This window comes from Erpetoichthys calabaricus, chromosome 8, assembly GCF_900747795.2.
Source record: "Erpetoichthys calabaricus chromosome 8, fErpCal1.3, whole genome shotgun sequence".
Lineage (NCBI taxonomy): Eukaryota > Metazoa > Chordata > Cladistia > Polypteriformes > Polypteridae > Erpetoichthys > Erpetoichthys calabaricus.
This window is the reverse complement of record NC_041401.2, coordinates 85540095-85558847: the sequence shown is the minus strand read 5'-3', so window position 1 is coordinate 85558847 and position 18753 is coordinate 85540095. Positions and strand designations below refer to the sequence as shown.

At 35.5% G+C, this 18753-nt stretch overlaps 1 protein-coding gene across 1 annotated transcript in view; it reads left to right on the top strand.

The window, feature by feature from the left end:
• The window catches only part of zzef1 (zinc finger, ZZ-type with EF hand domain 1), a 281144-nt gene that overhangs the window by 199974 nt on the left and 62417 nt on the right, over nt 1–18753 (top strand). The window contains exons 35-40 of the mRNA XM_028807021.2: nt 3046–3211; nt 3303–3565; nt 5014–5165; nt 7611–7773; nt 7914–8065; nt 17715–17977. Coding sequence (XP_028662854.1) covers nt 3046–3211; nt 3303–3565; nt 5014–5165; nt 7611–7773; nt 7914–8065; nt 17715–17977 — 1159 coding nt within the window. The remainder of the gene's footprint in view (nt 1–3045; nt 3212–3302; nt 3566–5013; nt 5166–7610; nt 7774–7913; nt 8066–17714; nt 17978–18753) is intronic.

The window sequence follows — 18753 nt, the reverse complement described above, 5'->3', positions numbered from 1 at the left end:
ATTTTATTCACTATGAAGGCCCACAATAATTTTGTTACCATCCCAGCAGTGTTTCAGACAGAAATTGTGGTTTCCTCTCCTCAGTGATAAACTAAAGGCTGTAATCTTCAAAACATTCTGTATTTAAAAATTAATTGTTGCAGAAAAGATTGCAATATGTCACACTACATGAATTTCACATTGTATGCATCTTAAGATTTCAGTCCATCCTAATCAGTATAGAAGTACAGTATATGTAAAATGGCTTTGATGTCTGTTTTACTGTAGTAAATGGAAACATTGACAGTGTAAGTCAACACAACAAAGCACTGGAGAAATACAGTATCTGTGGTACCTGTGGAAGGTCCTGTTTATTAGGTGATTATCACACCTCATGCAAACAGACACCACATCAGCTTTCTTTAAAGGAATATTCTACCCCAATTTTTTTTTTCATAAGTTACTTGCTGTGTAGGTATACACCTACTGTAATGTCTGAAACAAGTTAGCTCTTTCTGATATGTCAGAATCCTCTTCTAGCATCAGCAGGCATACTGTGGTCAGAGTCATTTAGTCATCATATGTGTTGCCCAGTCTAATGTTTGGTTGAACAGAAACTAAAACTGTGAGCATTATCAAATGGAAATTATTTCTTCACAATCATGGTATTGTGGACGCTGAAGTCGAAAAACGATGGGAGACAAAAACATCAATTTAAATTAAAAGCAATTTCTTTATTCTTGGTGAGTTTAAAGAGACTGCAGAACCCCAAGCTCAGTGCCACTGCCTGGTCAGATCAAACAGCCTCCTGAAGTTGAAAAATTCTTTTCTTTTTATTATCTAGCCTATCCATCAGCCAAAGAGAAAAACACATGACAGTTCATTATAAGGTCATACATAAATTGCTGTAAATTATGTTTACATCCTGATTATCACATGCACAAGTGCACAGAATCTCTTATCCAAATAAAGAGCTATGAGGGCGCTCACATTCCTAAGAAATACGCTCTTATCAGCACACACAAGACCAGTTTAAAGCAATTTCTTATAGTACATTAGTTATAAAGAAATTACATTCTTATAGTTTTAATATCTTCATTAGATTTTGTTTGGTTAGATTAATAAATCCTTATTTATGAATCCATAAGGGACATGTTTCTTATGGTTTTAAGCAAGAATTCAGAAACTATCACATTGATTTATAATATCACAGGGTGTTCTGTTAGTATCAAAAGATCAACATTTTCTCATAAAAGAATGCAAGTGTTCTAATAATTCTGTGCACAAGCTTAATTCTTTTCTACCTAAATGAAGAACAAATCATATAGAAGTAATAAATCATATAGCTCTCTGTAGAATGATTAATACAAATTACAGTCATTGGTATTGTGAGGTAAATACTTATAATCATTACAGTTAATGTTTTTTTTTTCTTTCTCAGTATATATTAGTTTGCCACATGAAATAGCATTCAAAAGTGAAGCATATTTTATATATTTTTTTAAAAATAACTAGCCCACTCTGGCATTTTATAATAGAGCTAATGGGTCCTGGTGTCCCAATGTTATGAAAGCCTTAAAATTTAACAAATACATCCACTTTGAAATGCAAGTGTGGGCTAGGTATTTTTTACACTTTTAAAGTATGCTAATCTTATGTGGCAAAAATGGTAAAGAAATAAGTTTGAGTTAAAAAATACTGGACTTAAGTAAAGCTGTGTTTAATAATAACGAAAATCTCATTGCATCTATTGAAGGAACGTAACAGATTTGTAAAATAATCCTATCAGTGTTTTATTTTGAGTTGAAGATGTTAGCTTCCATAGATTTGTTTACATTTTCAAAAAATATAAAAATACAAAAAAAAAAATACAGTGCTTTGAACAGTTTTCACATGCCAGCAATAAGACATAGCAGCATAATTAAGCAGATGTTAGTACTTTGAATCCCTGTATTGTAACAAGCACAGAAGTATGGAGTTTTACATGTTTTCAGCATGTCTGTTTTGCTTTTTTTTTTGATGCTTTTTTTGCTGTTATTTATTAAATAACATATACTGTGTCTAGTATTTTAACCTTTTCCACTTTTTAGACTACAGTGATCCCTCGCTATATCGCGCTTCGCCTTTCGCGGCTTCACTCTATCGCGGATTTTATATGTAAGCATATTTAAATATATATCGCGGATTTTTTGCTGGTTTGCGGATTTCTGAGGACAATGGGTCTTTTAATTTCTGGTACATGCTTCCTCAGTTGGTTTGCCCAGTTGATTTCATACAAGGGACGCTATTGGCAGATGGCTGAGAAGCTACCCAACTTACTTTTCTCTGTGTCTCTTGTGCTGACTTTCTCTGATCCTGACGTAGGGGGTGTGAGCAGGGGGGCTGTTCGCACACCTAGACGATACGGACGCTCGTCTAAAAATGCTGAAAGATTATCTTCACGTTGCTACCTTCTGTGTGCAGCTGCTTAGTGAAGCGACATGCTGCACGGTGCTTCACATACTTAAAAGCTCAAAGGGCTTTTGATTTTTCACTCTTTGTTTTTATTTCTCTCTCTCTCTCTCTCTCTCTCTCTCTCCCTGCTCCTGACGGAGGGGGTGTGAGCTGCCGCCTTCAACAGCTTTGTGCCGCGGTGCTTCGCATACTTAAGCCAAACAGCCCTATTGATTTGTTTGCTTTGCTCTCTGTTTCTGACAGCCTGTGCTCCTGACACGCACTCCTTTGAAGAGGAAGATATGTTTGCATCCTTTTAATTGTGAGACGGAACTGTCATCTCTGTCTTGTCATGGAACACAGTTTAAACTTTTGAAAAAGAGACAAATGTTTGTTTGCAGTGTTTGAATAACGTTCCTGTCTCTCTACAACCTCCTGTGTTTCTGTGCAAATCTGTGACCCAAGCATGACAATATAAAAATAACCATATAAACATATGGTTTCTACTTCGCGGATTTTCTTATTTCGTGGGTGGCTCTGGAACGCAACCCCCGCGATGGAGGAGGGATTACTGTATTTCATTTAAAAATGATTTTATAATTTCATGAATTAAATTATTTGTTTTTGTGGCAGGTGGTGCCAAACCTGAAGGGCATGAAGATGACCATGAAATGGTTAATTTAGAATATGCGTGTGACCATTGCCAAGGACTGATAGTAGGAAGCAGGATTAATTGCAATGTTTGTGAAGATTTCGACCTATGTTTTGGATGCTATAATGCCAAGAAATACCCTGATAGGTATTGTCATTTTAGATTTGACAACATAATTATCTGTACAACATAATAAATGTGCTTAATTATTAATTATCTTTATTTTTTTCAATTGCAGCCATTTGCCAACCCACCGTATTACTGTTTTTCCAATGGTTACTATTAGGATTAGTGACCGTCACAGACTAATCCAACCATATATTCATAACTATTCCTGGCTGCTGTTTTCTGCCCTAGCCCTTTATACTTCTGATTTAGCCAGTGAGGAAGAAGTAGATGATGAAAGATTGAATTCAGAATCATTATCAAGTGCCAAATTGCTGCAGTCACGCAGCACTGAGCTCATTGCTGACTGCTTGTTGAAAGGACAAAATGGAAAAGGTTAATCATCAAAATTAATTTCTGCTTTTACATTTATTATGGTGGTCAAGTTTGGTTACATCAGTGACAATCTAATATGTAAAAACAAGGGGGTAAATAGTGAAACCACCATTTTTTTTTGTTTTGTTTATAATTTGAAAAATATTTTTTCACTTGGACATTACAGAGTAGTTTGAATGGTAAAAAATTGATGTGAATTACATCATGACTTCTTGTTGTAATACAATAAAATAAAAAATGTCCATAAGCAGGTGCATACACTCCAACCACTGTACAATGCTGTGATAAAGATTTCCCTTTCCTAATGTCTTCATTTTATGTATATTTGTCACAATGAATTGCTTGAGGTCTTTAGACAAAATGTGATATTTGAACCAAAGTAAACATATAACACCATTTCAAAATTGATGCTTAATATGCTTAAGTAATGAAGTTTTCCTACTCTTGTATTGCCCATGTTAAAGGATAATTGGCTCATTAGTTACTCACTGAAACAGGTGACCAAACATGACTGATAATTGGACTCCGATGACTGTGTGCAGCCAGGCCTAATTGCAGCCAACCCTTGAATCTAAATAAACAACGGCGTAAAGCTAATACTTCTCTCAACAATAAGAGTCATACCCTCAATAATATATGAGGATGGCAATGTGACAACACAGAGATGCTTTGCTGCTTCAGACCTGTAAGATTTGCTATGTTTGAAGGACCCATGGGTTGTGTACTTTACCAGAATATTCTTAAGGAGAATGTCCTGTCATGTGTTTGTGACCTAAAACTGAAGTGCAGTTGGGTTATGCAGTAGAACTATGACCCAAAACACAAAAGCTAGTTCACAATACAGCTGAATCTCTCAGAAGAAACAATATTAAAATGTTGACGATGTTAATGTTCTGACTTGAACCCAAAAGAGATGTTGTGGCCTGACCTGAGATGAGCAGGTCATCCTCACAAAACTACCAATGTGTCTGAATAAAAACAGGTCTGCAAAGAATAACTTGTTAAAATTCTTTTACAGTGTTCTATAAGACTGATATCAAACTGAAGGAAGTATTTAGTTGTGATTACTTTTGCTGATACAGCTTACAACCAAGTATTGAAAGTATGGAATCAATTACTTTTTCACATGGGTGATGGAATGTTGGATAACTTTGTTAGAAATTAATGATTTAAGAATTATATTGTGTGTTTGCTCAGATTCTCGTTCTCTATTTTTCTTGAACGTCATAGGCCATTTATTATGTAAAATGTGAAAAACAGAAGATATTAGGAAGGGTCAAATACTTTTTCACTGCATTATGAATCTGAATGAACCTCTTTAGCTCCATCTCTATGTATGCACCTTAGGAACAGTAGACTATATGGGGAGAGATAATATCTATTGCTCTGAAACATTCCAAATTTACATAGAAGTGTGCAAAGCATTGAATTTCTTTCTGTGTTTTTAGGCTTTAGACCTTCAGCTCTGCTGTCTTTATTGTCTCCCATGGCATCAGTACCAGAAGGTGCTGAAATCAATATACCTGAAATGGAGGTCCATTCAGAACATCGTGTTAGTGATCTTTCACCAGTCTCCGGTATTATTGATTCTGCAATAAAGGTATGCATGGATTTTACTGAATTAGTAGACATGAATCATTTATTCATTAATCCCTTTATAATCTTAAAGGAATTAAGTTAAATTTTTTTTTATCGTTTGTCCGTGTTTTGCAGCGGAACAGACATACTAATAGCAGTAATATATTATCAATAACAAACAACAAATATGCCATCATATATTAAATGCACCATCAGATGATATAAGAAGCACACATCAGACACACTCATGTAGTTATTAGTGCAAATATTCCTGGGCTTGAATGAAGTTTTTCAACTGCTAATGGTCAAGTCTAACTAGCTAAACTTATGAAAAATCTAGAAATTGTTTATTAATACTATGCCAGCTGATGCACAATAGGCAACTAAGAAGTAGTTAAATGAGAACATGAGCTTTCCTCAGTTTAATTAATTTGCAAGCTTGCTCTCCTGTTAACTGTGTTCTTTGGTTCAATAAATGCCTTCTTACTTATAGCAAAGTGGCACACATGCCTTTCGGCATGGGAGGTGAACCAAGTACCGGGCTTACTGAAAGAACATTATTCTGGATAGTGTTGCAGATGTTAGCTTAGGCATTGTGTCACATAATGTGTGTCTTGTGGTTTATCTTTCTGATAGTTTCAAACACCTTCCTCCACTATTTCAAAAATATGCTAATCACCTCCACTTTGATGAGCAATCTGTATTTGGTCCTGGAACAAGAAGAATAAGAATAAAGGTGCATACCATGGCCAACAAGTTATAAATATATTAAATCTAAACAATATTTAAGGCAGTCATTTATATATTGTTTTAGCATGAACAGCTTCTGCCTTATGCATTATATTAGGTACATGTACCAAACAATCAAGTATGCACCATTAATTCACTGTCTTCTTCCAGGAAACACTTAGAATCTCTACTAGTCTTGTAGCATTTTTGTTAGGTATACTGTTGCCAAGAAGAGATGCATCTGTTTAGCATCCATGATTGGCCGTCATGTGGTAATTAAATATCTCTCAGCACATATCAAGGTGCTTAGTCAGTGTCAGAAAAACACCTCTCATAGAATTATGCCCCTGATACTAGCCAGTGTTGATGGACTTGATACCAATCAAGATGAATTCATGAACTAGTTGTCTCTTTACAATATTCTGGTGGTCTTTTTATTGTGAATCATCAGAAACCTAGATTCAGCAGAGTTAATCTTTTATTGTATGCATGGAATTTTTAAGAAAAAAAAAACTGAACAGCTTGCCATATGTGCAAATTTCTTATCTTAAAGGAGGATAGAATATTTAAAACACAAGCATCATAAGAGATGACATAATTAGGATTCACATCTTTCAAACTTGCCAATAAAAAGAACAGGATCATTTAAATTAGGATTTGATGGTGCAGCACAAAAATGGAAACCTCTAAAGAAGAGGGACACTTGATTTGTATAAATGTAAATCTCCAAGCACAACAAAGAAAGAGGGAACAAACTGGCTGCAACACCTAAGGTGTTTAAATGATCTGCTGAATGAGAAGAATGATATCCAGAAATGCCTCATATAAAGAAGGTCAATTCACCTCCAGGTGCAAATCAAAAGCCTCATCCTCTGTTTTGCACACTTTTTTTATTATGTCTCCTCTCCAATTATTCAAGGTGAATTCCACAAAGGGCCTATAATAATTATAGTGTGGGCATTTTCACAGTTTATTTAAAAGTCATTACTATTAAAAACTTTTAGCCCATTGTACTATTGATACTGCTAAATGTACTACCGGTAGTACAACAGAACATTTTTTTAGCATCAAGTGCTGCCAATTTCACACTCTGCATTGTTTGTATTACTTAACCTACTTCAATCACACCTTGGAATCAGGTGCCAGTGGACCAAGTTGTATATTATTAGCCGTCAGGTGCTTTACTTGAAAGCTTCTTAGTTATCTGACAGATTATCTGAGTTTAATATTTATTTTCAGATGGTGGTGAGGAAGTTAAACCACCTGACACACATAAGATGCCATAGTGCTTGGGTCTTCCAGATACAGGATGCCTGCTCTACACTGTGACAGAGTAGAATTAAGTGGTTGTATTTGTAATAATCCGTAATTTTTTGACTGCATGTGGTGAAATTTGTGTAAGCTTCTGCATGAGATCCAGGCTTAAGCTGACATATGTAGCATCTTGTTTATAGTCTTTTTTATTGTAACCTATGATAAAGTGACTTGGTAAGTATTATTTAGGGCAAAAAATAATTTAAAACTTGTGATTCGTTCCACCACACATTTTTTGCAATATCTTCATGCATATGGTTATATGCACCAGCCCACACAGTAACCCGATAAAACCAAATCTACATACAAGTTTATTCCTGTCAAGTAAAATATATTAATCTCTTGAAGCAATTTATGATATATTTCATATAAAGCAGTTACAATTTCTAGAGTGACTTATTATGTATCTCATGCTTCTCTCAAGGAGGCAACAGTCTTGAAGGAACCAGTCTTGTCTATTTCAAAAGAATGTGAAATTTCTGGCAAAATCAGTTCACTTAATGCAGTCCTGTCTGAAGACGCTTTGAATCCTGTTAACAATGATAAGATGCCACCTTTGCCTCATGTAGACTCCCAGTGTGAAAAAGGTAAATGATCAGAATTGTTTGCAAGGTATTTTTTTATTTCTTTTGTAAGGAGGTTCCTAATGTATGTAATGCTTCTAAAAAAAAAAGGGATAATTATTTTTTTTTTTGCTGCCTCCAATCCCCATTAAATTTACATGCAGGTGCCAAAGAAGAATTATCCCAATCGCATAAACTGCCCAGTGAACAGTTTGACCGGAGTACTAAAACGCCAGTTCAAGAACAAGTATTTGCTGAATGTTCTCGTGAGAGGATTTTAGGATTACTTGCAGCCATGTTACCTCCTGTAAAACCGGTATGAATCATTTTATTCGTTGTTGGTTATATTTTCAGTTTTTTTGAAATGTTCAACTTTTATTTTTAGTATTTTTTTTTTTAGAAGCGCTGTTTTTATATTGAGAATCTATAATATCTTTCTGGTAAAAAAAAAAAGCCTTTCAGACTGTCGAAACATACAAAATTATACTTCTTGCAGGAAAATAAAAACTTCTAAAGCATTTACGGTATTTGCCGATTTCTGTTTTGTTTGGTACTACTACACTATAGCTTCCCATTTGTATCCAGCTGTACTGGTAGCTTTCCATCCAGGTGAAAAATGTAAATGTTGAAGTTTCCTATAATATTTTGCTTTATAGAATATAGCAAAAGATTATTTTGAAAATTTAGTTAATCTCAAACATTTCAAACAATATTGGAATAATGCTTTCTCTTGCACAACATATACCCTAGTGATTCTTTTTAAACTTTGTTTCTTCCAGCATCCAATAAGATATAAATTTTTATTTTGTATTATACTCTGCTTCAAGCAAATAACAAAAAAGTTTTATTTTGTATTTTTCATATCAAAGATTTGATGCATTCCATTTTGAATGCATAGTACTGTATATGCATTTTATTGTAATGCTTTCTTTATCATGCTTCACTTTAAGTTTTCATTGTAAAATAAATTTATTACAAACATTGTTTTTAGGGAAGATAACCTTTTGTTTATATTGGCAATGACAACATCCCGATCTCATAAAATGTAAAAATGTGACCTGAAAGATATGTGCAGTTAGTTATATGATGTCTCATAAGTTGTTCACAGTATGTTGTCTAACATAAAAGACCTAATTTAATAAGGTACACTGGAGAGCGGCATTACCATTTCTCACTGATATTATTTAAATAGAAATATTAATTGTTGAAACAGAATTTTTAAAATAAAAGCACAGTTATCTGTGTGGTATAGGGTTTGAGTTTTCTTTTTTTCCATTGTTGAAATATTATTGCCATATGATCTGTTTAATGAGAAGATGTGAACTTCAGTTTAATATGATAAAGGTATCAGTGAAGTTACACAGAATGTAATTTCAGTAATGGTAATATATCAATAATAATAATTTGTAATTTATAACATGCTTCTCTTCTAGGGTGTCATACAAGTTTTTGTTTGGGGTCCTGTAGACCCCTGTCCCATTTTAATTGCTAGTACTTAAGTTACAGCATATATCATGAGGTTCGGAATAATAGAATGACTGCTGAAAGGCTGCACCATAGATGGCAAACTAAGGTTCCCGAACACGGCACAGTTAATTTTGAACTAGTCATACGTTTACATGTATGCTTGTATGGATTTGCATGCAATATTTTAAAATTTCTTCTTTCCGTTATTAGCTTTAGACAACTGTAAATAACAAAAATTTATCTTTCTTATTCCAGTTAAGCTTAATGAAATCGTAATTTTCTTTCATCCATTGGGACCCAAAAACAGTTATAGCCTTTTTTCCTGTGTCCTCCTTGTTGCTCCTAGTTATGATCTTTGTGTTGATATGACATAGGGCAGAGGGTGAACTTTGAATGTGGTGGCCCAACAGGATTTATAAAGAGCTGCAGTGCTGTGGTGTAAACATGAAAGGATGCTTGATTTGCTTTACAAATTAAGTTCAGTTGCGAAAAAAACATTTACATGTGGCATCAGATGTTGTGATAGTGTTCATTGAATATTAGATATACACTATCAGTGTAAAAGCTCTGGCAGAGTGATCCAACCTTGGTTTTACCATGTATTGTTGTCTGACATGTCAGGCCAACATTTCTTAAGAAGCCCTTTCAGTTCTTCAGTCACTTTGTCAAACCCTTCTGTACTGTTTTATAATGCTCCCAAAAATTTAGACAACATTCTATCTTTCTGACTAAACAACAACAAATTAATCAAGGTAGGAGAGCCTCTTTTCACCTAGTTTTCCTACATTAACACTAGACTCCCTGAAGCCTACAAAAAACTTGTAATACCCGGCCACCTTAAATTCCTTTGTACCTCTCTATTAGCGTCTTTTGTTTTGCAAATGTGTCGAATAGCAGAAGCGGCAAGCAGCTTGCTATCCCATCCCTCCACCGACGTAGCCCAAGTTGCACAGAAGATTTTCAGAACTCAAGTCTGTTTATCTGGGTGTGAGGTTCTTGATTGTAGAGGGTAAATAATGTACAGTATTGTCATTTGGAATACATTAATTTCATGTGCGTTCTGTGTCTTCAACGATCTACGTAAATGTAGGATGACAGGAAATGTGAGGTGGAAATTTTTGAACACATAACTAAAACAAACATTTTTTTTGTTTTAGTAATAATTGACAAAATGTAGACATGAAGTGTATAATGTGTGAAGACTGAAGTCCAAATATCAAATAAACACTTTCACAAAAGGTACAAGTATAGTAATCCCTCCTCGATCGCGGGGGTTGCGTTCCAGAACCCCCCGCGAAAGGTGAAAATCCATGAAGTAGAAACCATATGTTTATATGGTTATTTTTATATTGTCATGCTTGGGTCACAGATTTGCACAGAAACACAGGAGGTTGTAGAGAGACAGGAACTTTATTCAAACACTGCAAACAAACATTTGTCTCTTTTTCAAAAGTTTAAACTGTGCTCCATGACAAGACAGAGATGACAGTTCCATCTCACAATTAAAAGAATGCAAACATATCTTCCTCTTCAAAGGAGTGTGCTTTACGAGCAGAGAATGTCAGAGAGAGAGAGAAAAAAGCAAACAAAAATCAATAGGGCTGTTTGGGTTTTAAGTATGCGAAGCACCGCTGGACAAAGCAGCTGCAAGGATATACAATGTAAAGGTAGTGTTTCAGCATTTTTTAGAGGAGTGTCCTTATCCTCTAGGCCAGTGTGCGAACAGCCCCTCTGCTCACACCCCCTCCGTCTGGAGCAGAGAATGTCAGAGAGAGAGAGAGAGAGAGACCGAGAAAAACAAACAATCAAAAATCAATACGTGCCCTTCGAGCTTTTAAGTATGCGAAGCACTGTGCGGGAAGCATGTCGCTTGACAAAGCAGCTGCACAGAAGGGAGCAACGTGAAGGTAATCTTTCAGCATTTTTAGACGAGCGTCCGCATCCTCTAGGGGTGCGAACAGCCCCCCTGCTCACACCCCCTCCATCAGGAGCAGAGAATGTCAGAGCAAGAGAGAGAGAAAAGTAAACAATCAAAAATTAATACGTGCTGTTTGATCTTTTAAGTATGCGAAGCACAGTGCAGGAAGCATATCGCTTGACAAAGCAGCCACATGTAAGCCCAGCAAGGATGGCAGCAATGTGAAGGTAATCTTTCAGCGTTTTTTGAGGAGCGGCCGTATCCTCTAGGGGTGCGAACAGCCCCCGTGCTCACAATATATTTGAGGAGTTTTATTTAATATGTAATACGCACTCTGGTTGGGTAGCTTCTCTGCCATCTGCCAATAGCGTCCCTTGTATGAAATCAACTGGGCAATCCAACTGAGGAAGCATGTACCAGAAATTAAAAGACCCAGCAACCAGCAAAAAATCTGCGATATATATTTAAATATGCTTACATACAAAATCCACACGATATAGCGAGGGATTACTGTACTATATAGCATGCCAGTGTCGATCAAACACAGGAAACTCTTCAGTCTACTTGTGAATTTACGGTGTTGGAAGATAAGTAAATAAATCAAGGTAAATAGGTACTGAAAATAACATTCGACCTGGCTTTTATATAAGTAACATATAAATGTTTTTTAAGTGAAGACCATCAAAAAATCATAGTCATAAACAGAACTTTACATGATACATTGGCGAGCTCTGTAAGCCCTGCTGTTTCCTTGAAGGACATGCGTGTGTCAGATTCACTGGCAGGATGACGGCCAACCTCTTGCTGCATCGAAATGGTGCGATCTTTTGCCTTTATGCCTGGAAAGCTGTGTTGTTTTCATGTGTGAATGGAAGTTTCTTGTGAGGAGGCTTCTGTTCTCTTTCTTCGATGTAGAACCCTCATCTGAGTTCACCTCTGTTATCGCACATCTTTATTTGAAAACTAGCAGTGTCAGATCGAGGGGAGCATGAACGTGTTTGAGAGAATAAAACTAAATAATAAAAAAAAAAAAGCTAACTTTTATAAGTACCATACATTTACACCAGCTGTTACAGACTCAAATGAATCAAATGTAAGTTTTTATTCTATAATAACAACAATAAGAGTGGCTCACTTAAAACGGTAAATCTAGGAATGGCCTGGAATGAAACCCACAACCTCTTGATTATGAGTCAGCAGTTCTTACCTCTGCACCACCTAAGCGGTCATGTCAACATCATACCCTAACCCGATCTCTTTTTCTTTTGGTTATATTCTTGAATGAAAGCGCACTTGTTTTGTTATGCAGCACTTGTACCTTTTGTTTATTTGATATTTGGACTTCAGTCTTCACACATTATGCACTTCATGTCGACATTTTGTCAATTATTACTAAAACATGAAAAACATTTCTGTTTTAGTTATGTGTTCAATAATTCCTGCCTCTCATTTACAGTCATCCTACATATACATAGATCGTTGTAGACATAGAACACACATGAAATGTATGTTCCCCACCTGACGGTATATTATTTACCCTCTACAGTTGCAGGCACCTCAAACCAGGCTGCTTGTGCTGATTGACACATTTGGAAAACAATGAGCTGATAATGAGGTGCGAAGGAATTTCAGGTGGTCAACTAAAATCATTCAGTTTATCCAAGTTAATTTAACATTAGCATTTACTGGTGCTTCCATTGCTTCTAGCTGTATTCTTATATGCCTGATCAAAGTTCAGAATAGTTGTCTTATATAATCCAGACAAACATATAGAGTATATTTAACTGTCTTGTACAACATTTTTTTTCTGTATTTTGTTACCAGTGTGTTGCTATCTAATGGTTCATTCAACATTCAAACGTATGATTCAGTCCATTGCAATACCATTTAACTGCTTACAACCAGTTTTCTCCTCAAAATTGTATGCTGATTTGTTCCATTTATGAAAACTTTAGATATAGTAAGTATCTGTTAACTATGAATATTTATAATGGACTGCGCTAAACAGTTCTCCCTTAGCTTCGTCTGGAATGCAGTGTGCGGCAACATGTGATTTGTCTATGCATGTTTCCTTTTTTTGATATTGGAGGCAGCAGAGTTCATTATGCCCCTGTTACTTACTTATTTTCTAACTTTATATTCATTGGCTTTTCATGATACAGGGAGCTTACCTAACTTCAACATGCACACTCAAAATTCACTCCTTATTGTATTAGCTGTAAATGGGAATTTAAATTCTTCAGCAGTCTTCAAAGTGTGTTGCACATTTGCACTGGATCTGTTACTCTCCTTAACATTGTCTGATGAGTCTTCATCCCAGTCGTCACACTCTTATATCCTGCGTATTAACATCCAAAGCTACTGCACTATCTAAATCAGTATGGATCTCTTTTTGGTGGAATTTGATGGCTCATGATAGTTTCTTTTCTGTTTTGCTTATGCATTTCCTTGCCAAAGAAATGCAAAATACAGTATTACACTACCTCTTGCTTATTTTGTGAATTTCATAATTAAACAGACAAGACTTGTAAACTAAATAGACCCTGTTTAATAAGCTTTATTTTCTTAAACATTATACAAAATAAAAAATATATATTTTATTTAGATTTGAATAACCAAGGGTGCATTAGGAGGTCCCAAAACACAGGTGGCTCAATATCAGAGGTACTGAAGCTGAGGTCTAGTTAGCTTCAGCAAAAATGAACCCTGGTAATTGCTCAGAATATGTAATTAGCAATGATTTACTAGCTTGATACTAACTTTTATTTTGTGAGTACTGTTTACATACTATATATATTTTTTTCCCTGATGACATGTTTCAGAATTTCTGTACAAGGAATTATACATAAGATCTATTTGTGGTTTCAAAGAACAAAGCTGTAAAACATGATTATGTACAATGAATTTTCATATGCTTTGATTCCATAATTGCTGTTAAAGGTAAAGCTGGCTCAAAATGTGTCTTTCAAAATAAATCTGTACACACAAACACTTGCTTTATAAAGATTGTAACACCTGCCACATGTTTGCAGCACTGCCACTTATTGCATTCAGGTTTGGGAGTGCATTTCAAGGTTCACAGAACCACACTCTTAACATGGTTGTAGGTTTTTTGTTTTTTTTTTGTGCTCATGTGTAAATTGTTTATAGTAAAATTACATTCTTACTTGTATGTCAACAAAAGATTAGTGACAGTACCATAATACTAACAATGAATATAAGTACAACACAGAACATGCTATGTAAATTGTGTTGTACTCTGCAGAAGTATGAGGCCATGCATTAAAATTGTTTTTAAAGCTAGTTATCTGGCCAGTACATGTTTATTTCCTTGTGAAAACGCTATAGAAGCTTTAAAATAACCACTGTGTTGCATTAAAAAGGAAAGTTACAAGGATGTTTTTGGTAATTTGTATTTTCTTTTATTATCTTAGCAACTTTCAAGTTTACTATTGTTAGAGGGACAGAATGAACAAACTTTATTTGTTGAAAGAGATAGTAGTTGCAGTGAGACAGTATAAAGGTGTATTGGCATAGGTATAAAGTAGCTCCAGTAGTGTTTCTTGACACACTTCTGCTGAAAACGTTGGCTAAAAGTACTTAATAATAGTCACTAACTCCAGTGGGTCATGACTGCATTCTGTGACTGGAATGCATTGTTAATTAGCTTATTGTTTTGGTAGGCCTCTCTTGAAGTGATGCTACTTACACTCATAGTTCCTCAGTTGCACTACACAAGTCAGCCTATCATTGAGATGAACCCCAAAGTATCTGCAGTAATGTGCCACATCCACCCTCTGAATAGTAACTGATTGTAGAAGCCCTGTGGTGCAGTTAAAATGAACAATTATTGCCTTAGATTTTTCTACTGCTGAATGGCAGTTGTCTTCAGGAGACAAAGTTCTCCACTTGAATCCTATAGTCTGTGTCATTCTTTTTGTCAATACAACCCATTAGTGCAGAATCAATGGAGTATTTCTGCAAGTGACTTAACCAGATATTAGACTTAGTGTATAGTCTGTGGTGTACAGGGTGAACACACAAGGTGACAGGACTCTCCCTTACGGTGCTCCAATTTGGCACACATCCATATCAGGAACACAATTCTTGAGCTTTGTTGTGTTTCAGGTAAGTAACTCGATGCAAGGTAGCACTCACAGCAGAAATTAACAAGAGTCCAGAGACATATTTAATTGACAACTACTTTACTTCAAACATGAGCCTTAATTTATAACAACAGTCTGATGCAATCAAAGTAACATTGGATAGATGTACCCTTTAATTGCTAAAATAATAGTCCTTTTTAAAAACAAGCCCAACATCCAATAAGTCCTATCCTACAAGCTTCAAAAATGTTGGTATTGAATAAGCTAGAGAAATCAATAAACATAATTTTTAAAGTGTTGTTGTATGGGCCATTGGTCTGTAATTATTAGGTAAAGATGGGCCTGTCTCCTTTTGAATTGGAGCAGTACAGTATAGTTTCTATTGCAATTGAGCCATAGTGACACACTGAACAGGAAGCAGAGGAAATCCCAAAATTAATCAGTACAAACCTTAAGTAATCAGGGGCTAATTGCTTCTAATGACATGGCTTTTTCTGTTTGTAGCATCCTCAGTTGTTCTCTTACCATGTAGCAGCCGTGGGGTACTCAGATTCTTACTGTTAAATGGTAATTTGTATATTTTATTTAGGGGACACCAGGAATGCACCCAGCCATGGCTCGATGTGCACGCACACACACACACACGTACCTTGAGGATGGGAAAGGTGCTATATTAATAAAATGTATTATTATTATAACCACCACTGGTAGTTACATTATTTTTATTTATTTAAATTATTTCCTATATGGTAAATGCAAAAATAAATAACGCATATGTAAAAACCCACTGAAATAAATTGTGATGACAATAACTAATTAACTGAACTAAACATAGATACAAATAAGTCACCAGTACAATACATAAATTATAAATGGTAACCATTCAGAAACACAGTCCAAAGCACAGATCACTGCAAAATAAAAGTGTTGAATGAACTTGCCCTGTGACCAACCTTCTGCAAATAACGCAAGGTTTTCCCTACTGTAGTATTATTGTCCATTGATGATTTATAATTGCTTGGAGTGCACTCTGTGGATGGTGGCATTTTCCAGAACAGACAAAACCATATGAAAAAGCAATTGTAGGACACAGATCACAAAACCAGGAGAAAACTGCAATATGTCTGGATGTGGGTAATTGTACTGCAATTGATACTTTTGCTACAGCAGTGAAAGCACTGCAACAAAAACACAAAAGGCAATTGTGATCCCCTGGATTCTTACAACTTACTTTTTGATTCAGCGTATCATCATCTTTCTCTCAGCAGCCCCAAAGTGAACAACTGAAGCTGCCCAGTGGCGCAGTGATCCCAGGGCTGTTGGGAATTGTAGTCATTTTCAGGTCTTACTGATGGTCTGGGGTGGGCACATTACTGGTCATACCAGTAGACGTGCTAGGTGTAAAATATGTACGGGGAGTTGTTGACACAGTAGAGTTTGGGTATGTTTTATACTGTAAGCTTCCTTCCCTTTACACAGCGTTTTCTTCATCAGTCATTGTATACTCTTTAGAAACTACTTATCACCTGATTTGAAAGCTCTCTTTTTATCATTCAGGAGAATTTTTAACTCTTTAGTAATCTAGTGCTTGTTGTTTGGAAAATTGCACACTGTTTTTGAGGGTAACGTAGTGTCAACACAGAAGTTAATATAGTCTGTGATGCAGTTATCAGAGTCTCACAGTATTGTCTCCATGTGACTTGCTCATAATTTTCTTGTCTGTCCTTTGGAAATAATCATTTATATCCATTTTCACTTCTAGGGTTCATCTCTTTACTATCTTGGTGACAATAGGTTGTTGTCTAATAACAGGCTTGTATGTGAAAGCAAAACTGATCAGGTTGTGATCAGATCTGCCCAGTATTGCCACTGGTTTACATTTCAAGCCATCTTTAACATATTCAACTTATGCAGTGTGTAGGATGGTGGACAGCTTTCCTTGTCATTTTCTCTGGAGTGACTACTGCAGACAGCACATTAATTACCGTTTGTCTCTTTTTATTTTTGGCAGTGTTAACAATAATGTTGTTGTTATTAAATACTATATTGTTTGATAAAGTTGAAAATAAGAATCTTTAGGAATGGAAGAAATATGTTTACCAATGTTGTTTATACCTACTACTGCTAGTCTTCACTAAATGTCTGCATTCTTTCAAAATCCCACGATACCTGTGAGACCCAAAGCAAGGTTTTGCAGCGTATGACAACATTTTATTTGTTTTTGGAAGTAGTTGGTCAGAGAGTAGATGAACATCTCTGAAAATTGCTTTTAGAAATGTAAATCAATACACTTAGATATTTTACTATTGCAATTTATCATCAATATTTTATTCAGTGTTTTTTCGCAGTAAAAGCAAAATCAATACTGTACAGACCTTTAATCTTCACATAACCTGGATTTTATATGTTGTTTTTTTATACACAGATGCCAGTAGTTTGATAGATTAATTTGTTTTAATTTATTTGTTTTTTAGGGATTCACCATTTCAGTAACTAGCTTGAAGAAAGTTCTTCCTTTATTGTTCCGTGTTGTTGTTTCCAATGTGGGTTGTCTGAATGAAACTTATCACCTGACTCTTGGACTACTTGGACAGCTTTTGCTGAGGATTACACCAGTGGATTCTGATGCTGCAGTTACAGAAGCACTTGCTGAGAAATGTTGGCTGCTGACTCTAGGTGAGGATGGCCTGAAGACAATCCAGCTTCTTTTCTGCCTTGGAGCAGTGTGCCTTGACAGGTATATTAATTCATATTTGATTAGGTTGAATGAAATGGATAGTGAGTAAATGTGTTCATCAATTTCCAGATCAGGTCTTGACTTCACTTCTCTTACAGGACATACTGAATTACGGAAGATTTACAATTAAACTATAAGAATGGGAATACCTACCATATGTCTTTTAGTAGGTAATTAAATTATCCAAGACATTTGAACCCTACTTGCTGCTTCTCCTTGGACCTAATTGATCAAAAGAGATTAACAATTTAAAATTCTGGAAGTAAAGCCATTAAAAAGTTAGAAAAGTTAGTGCCAGAATTTCAAGATAAAATAAAACAGTATTTTCATCCTTGCTGAATTAAAAAGACATGTATTTGAATATAACTGTTTTATTTCAGCAGAAAAGATTTTCAGCAATCTTACCAGTGGAGAGTGAACAAGCCCAAACAATTGATTTAAAATAAATAGTTTCTAAGTTTTCAGGTGGACAATCCACCAGCAAAAATACTTAGCAGAGTGCCTTTCTCTGTGATACCACAATTCAACTTTACATTTTGTTATGGTCTTTTAGAAATGTAATTTGGTTTTGGCAGTAGTTCATGGAAATGTTGTAGCAAATATGTTCTCTGATAAAGCAAACTGATAAAATCATAGTCATGCTCAAACCCACTTACTTCAATTCATAGGGGCAATGAGCGAGAACCTATCCTGGCAGTACTGGGCACAGTGGTGGAGAGGGGCTTGGACAGGGTATCTGGTCTACTCACGCACACACCCACACTCATTTAACCAAA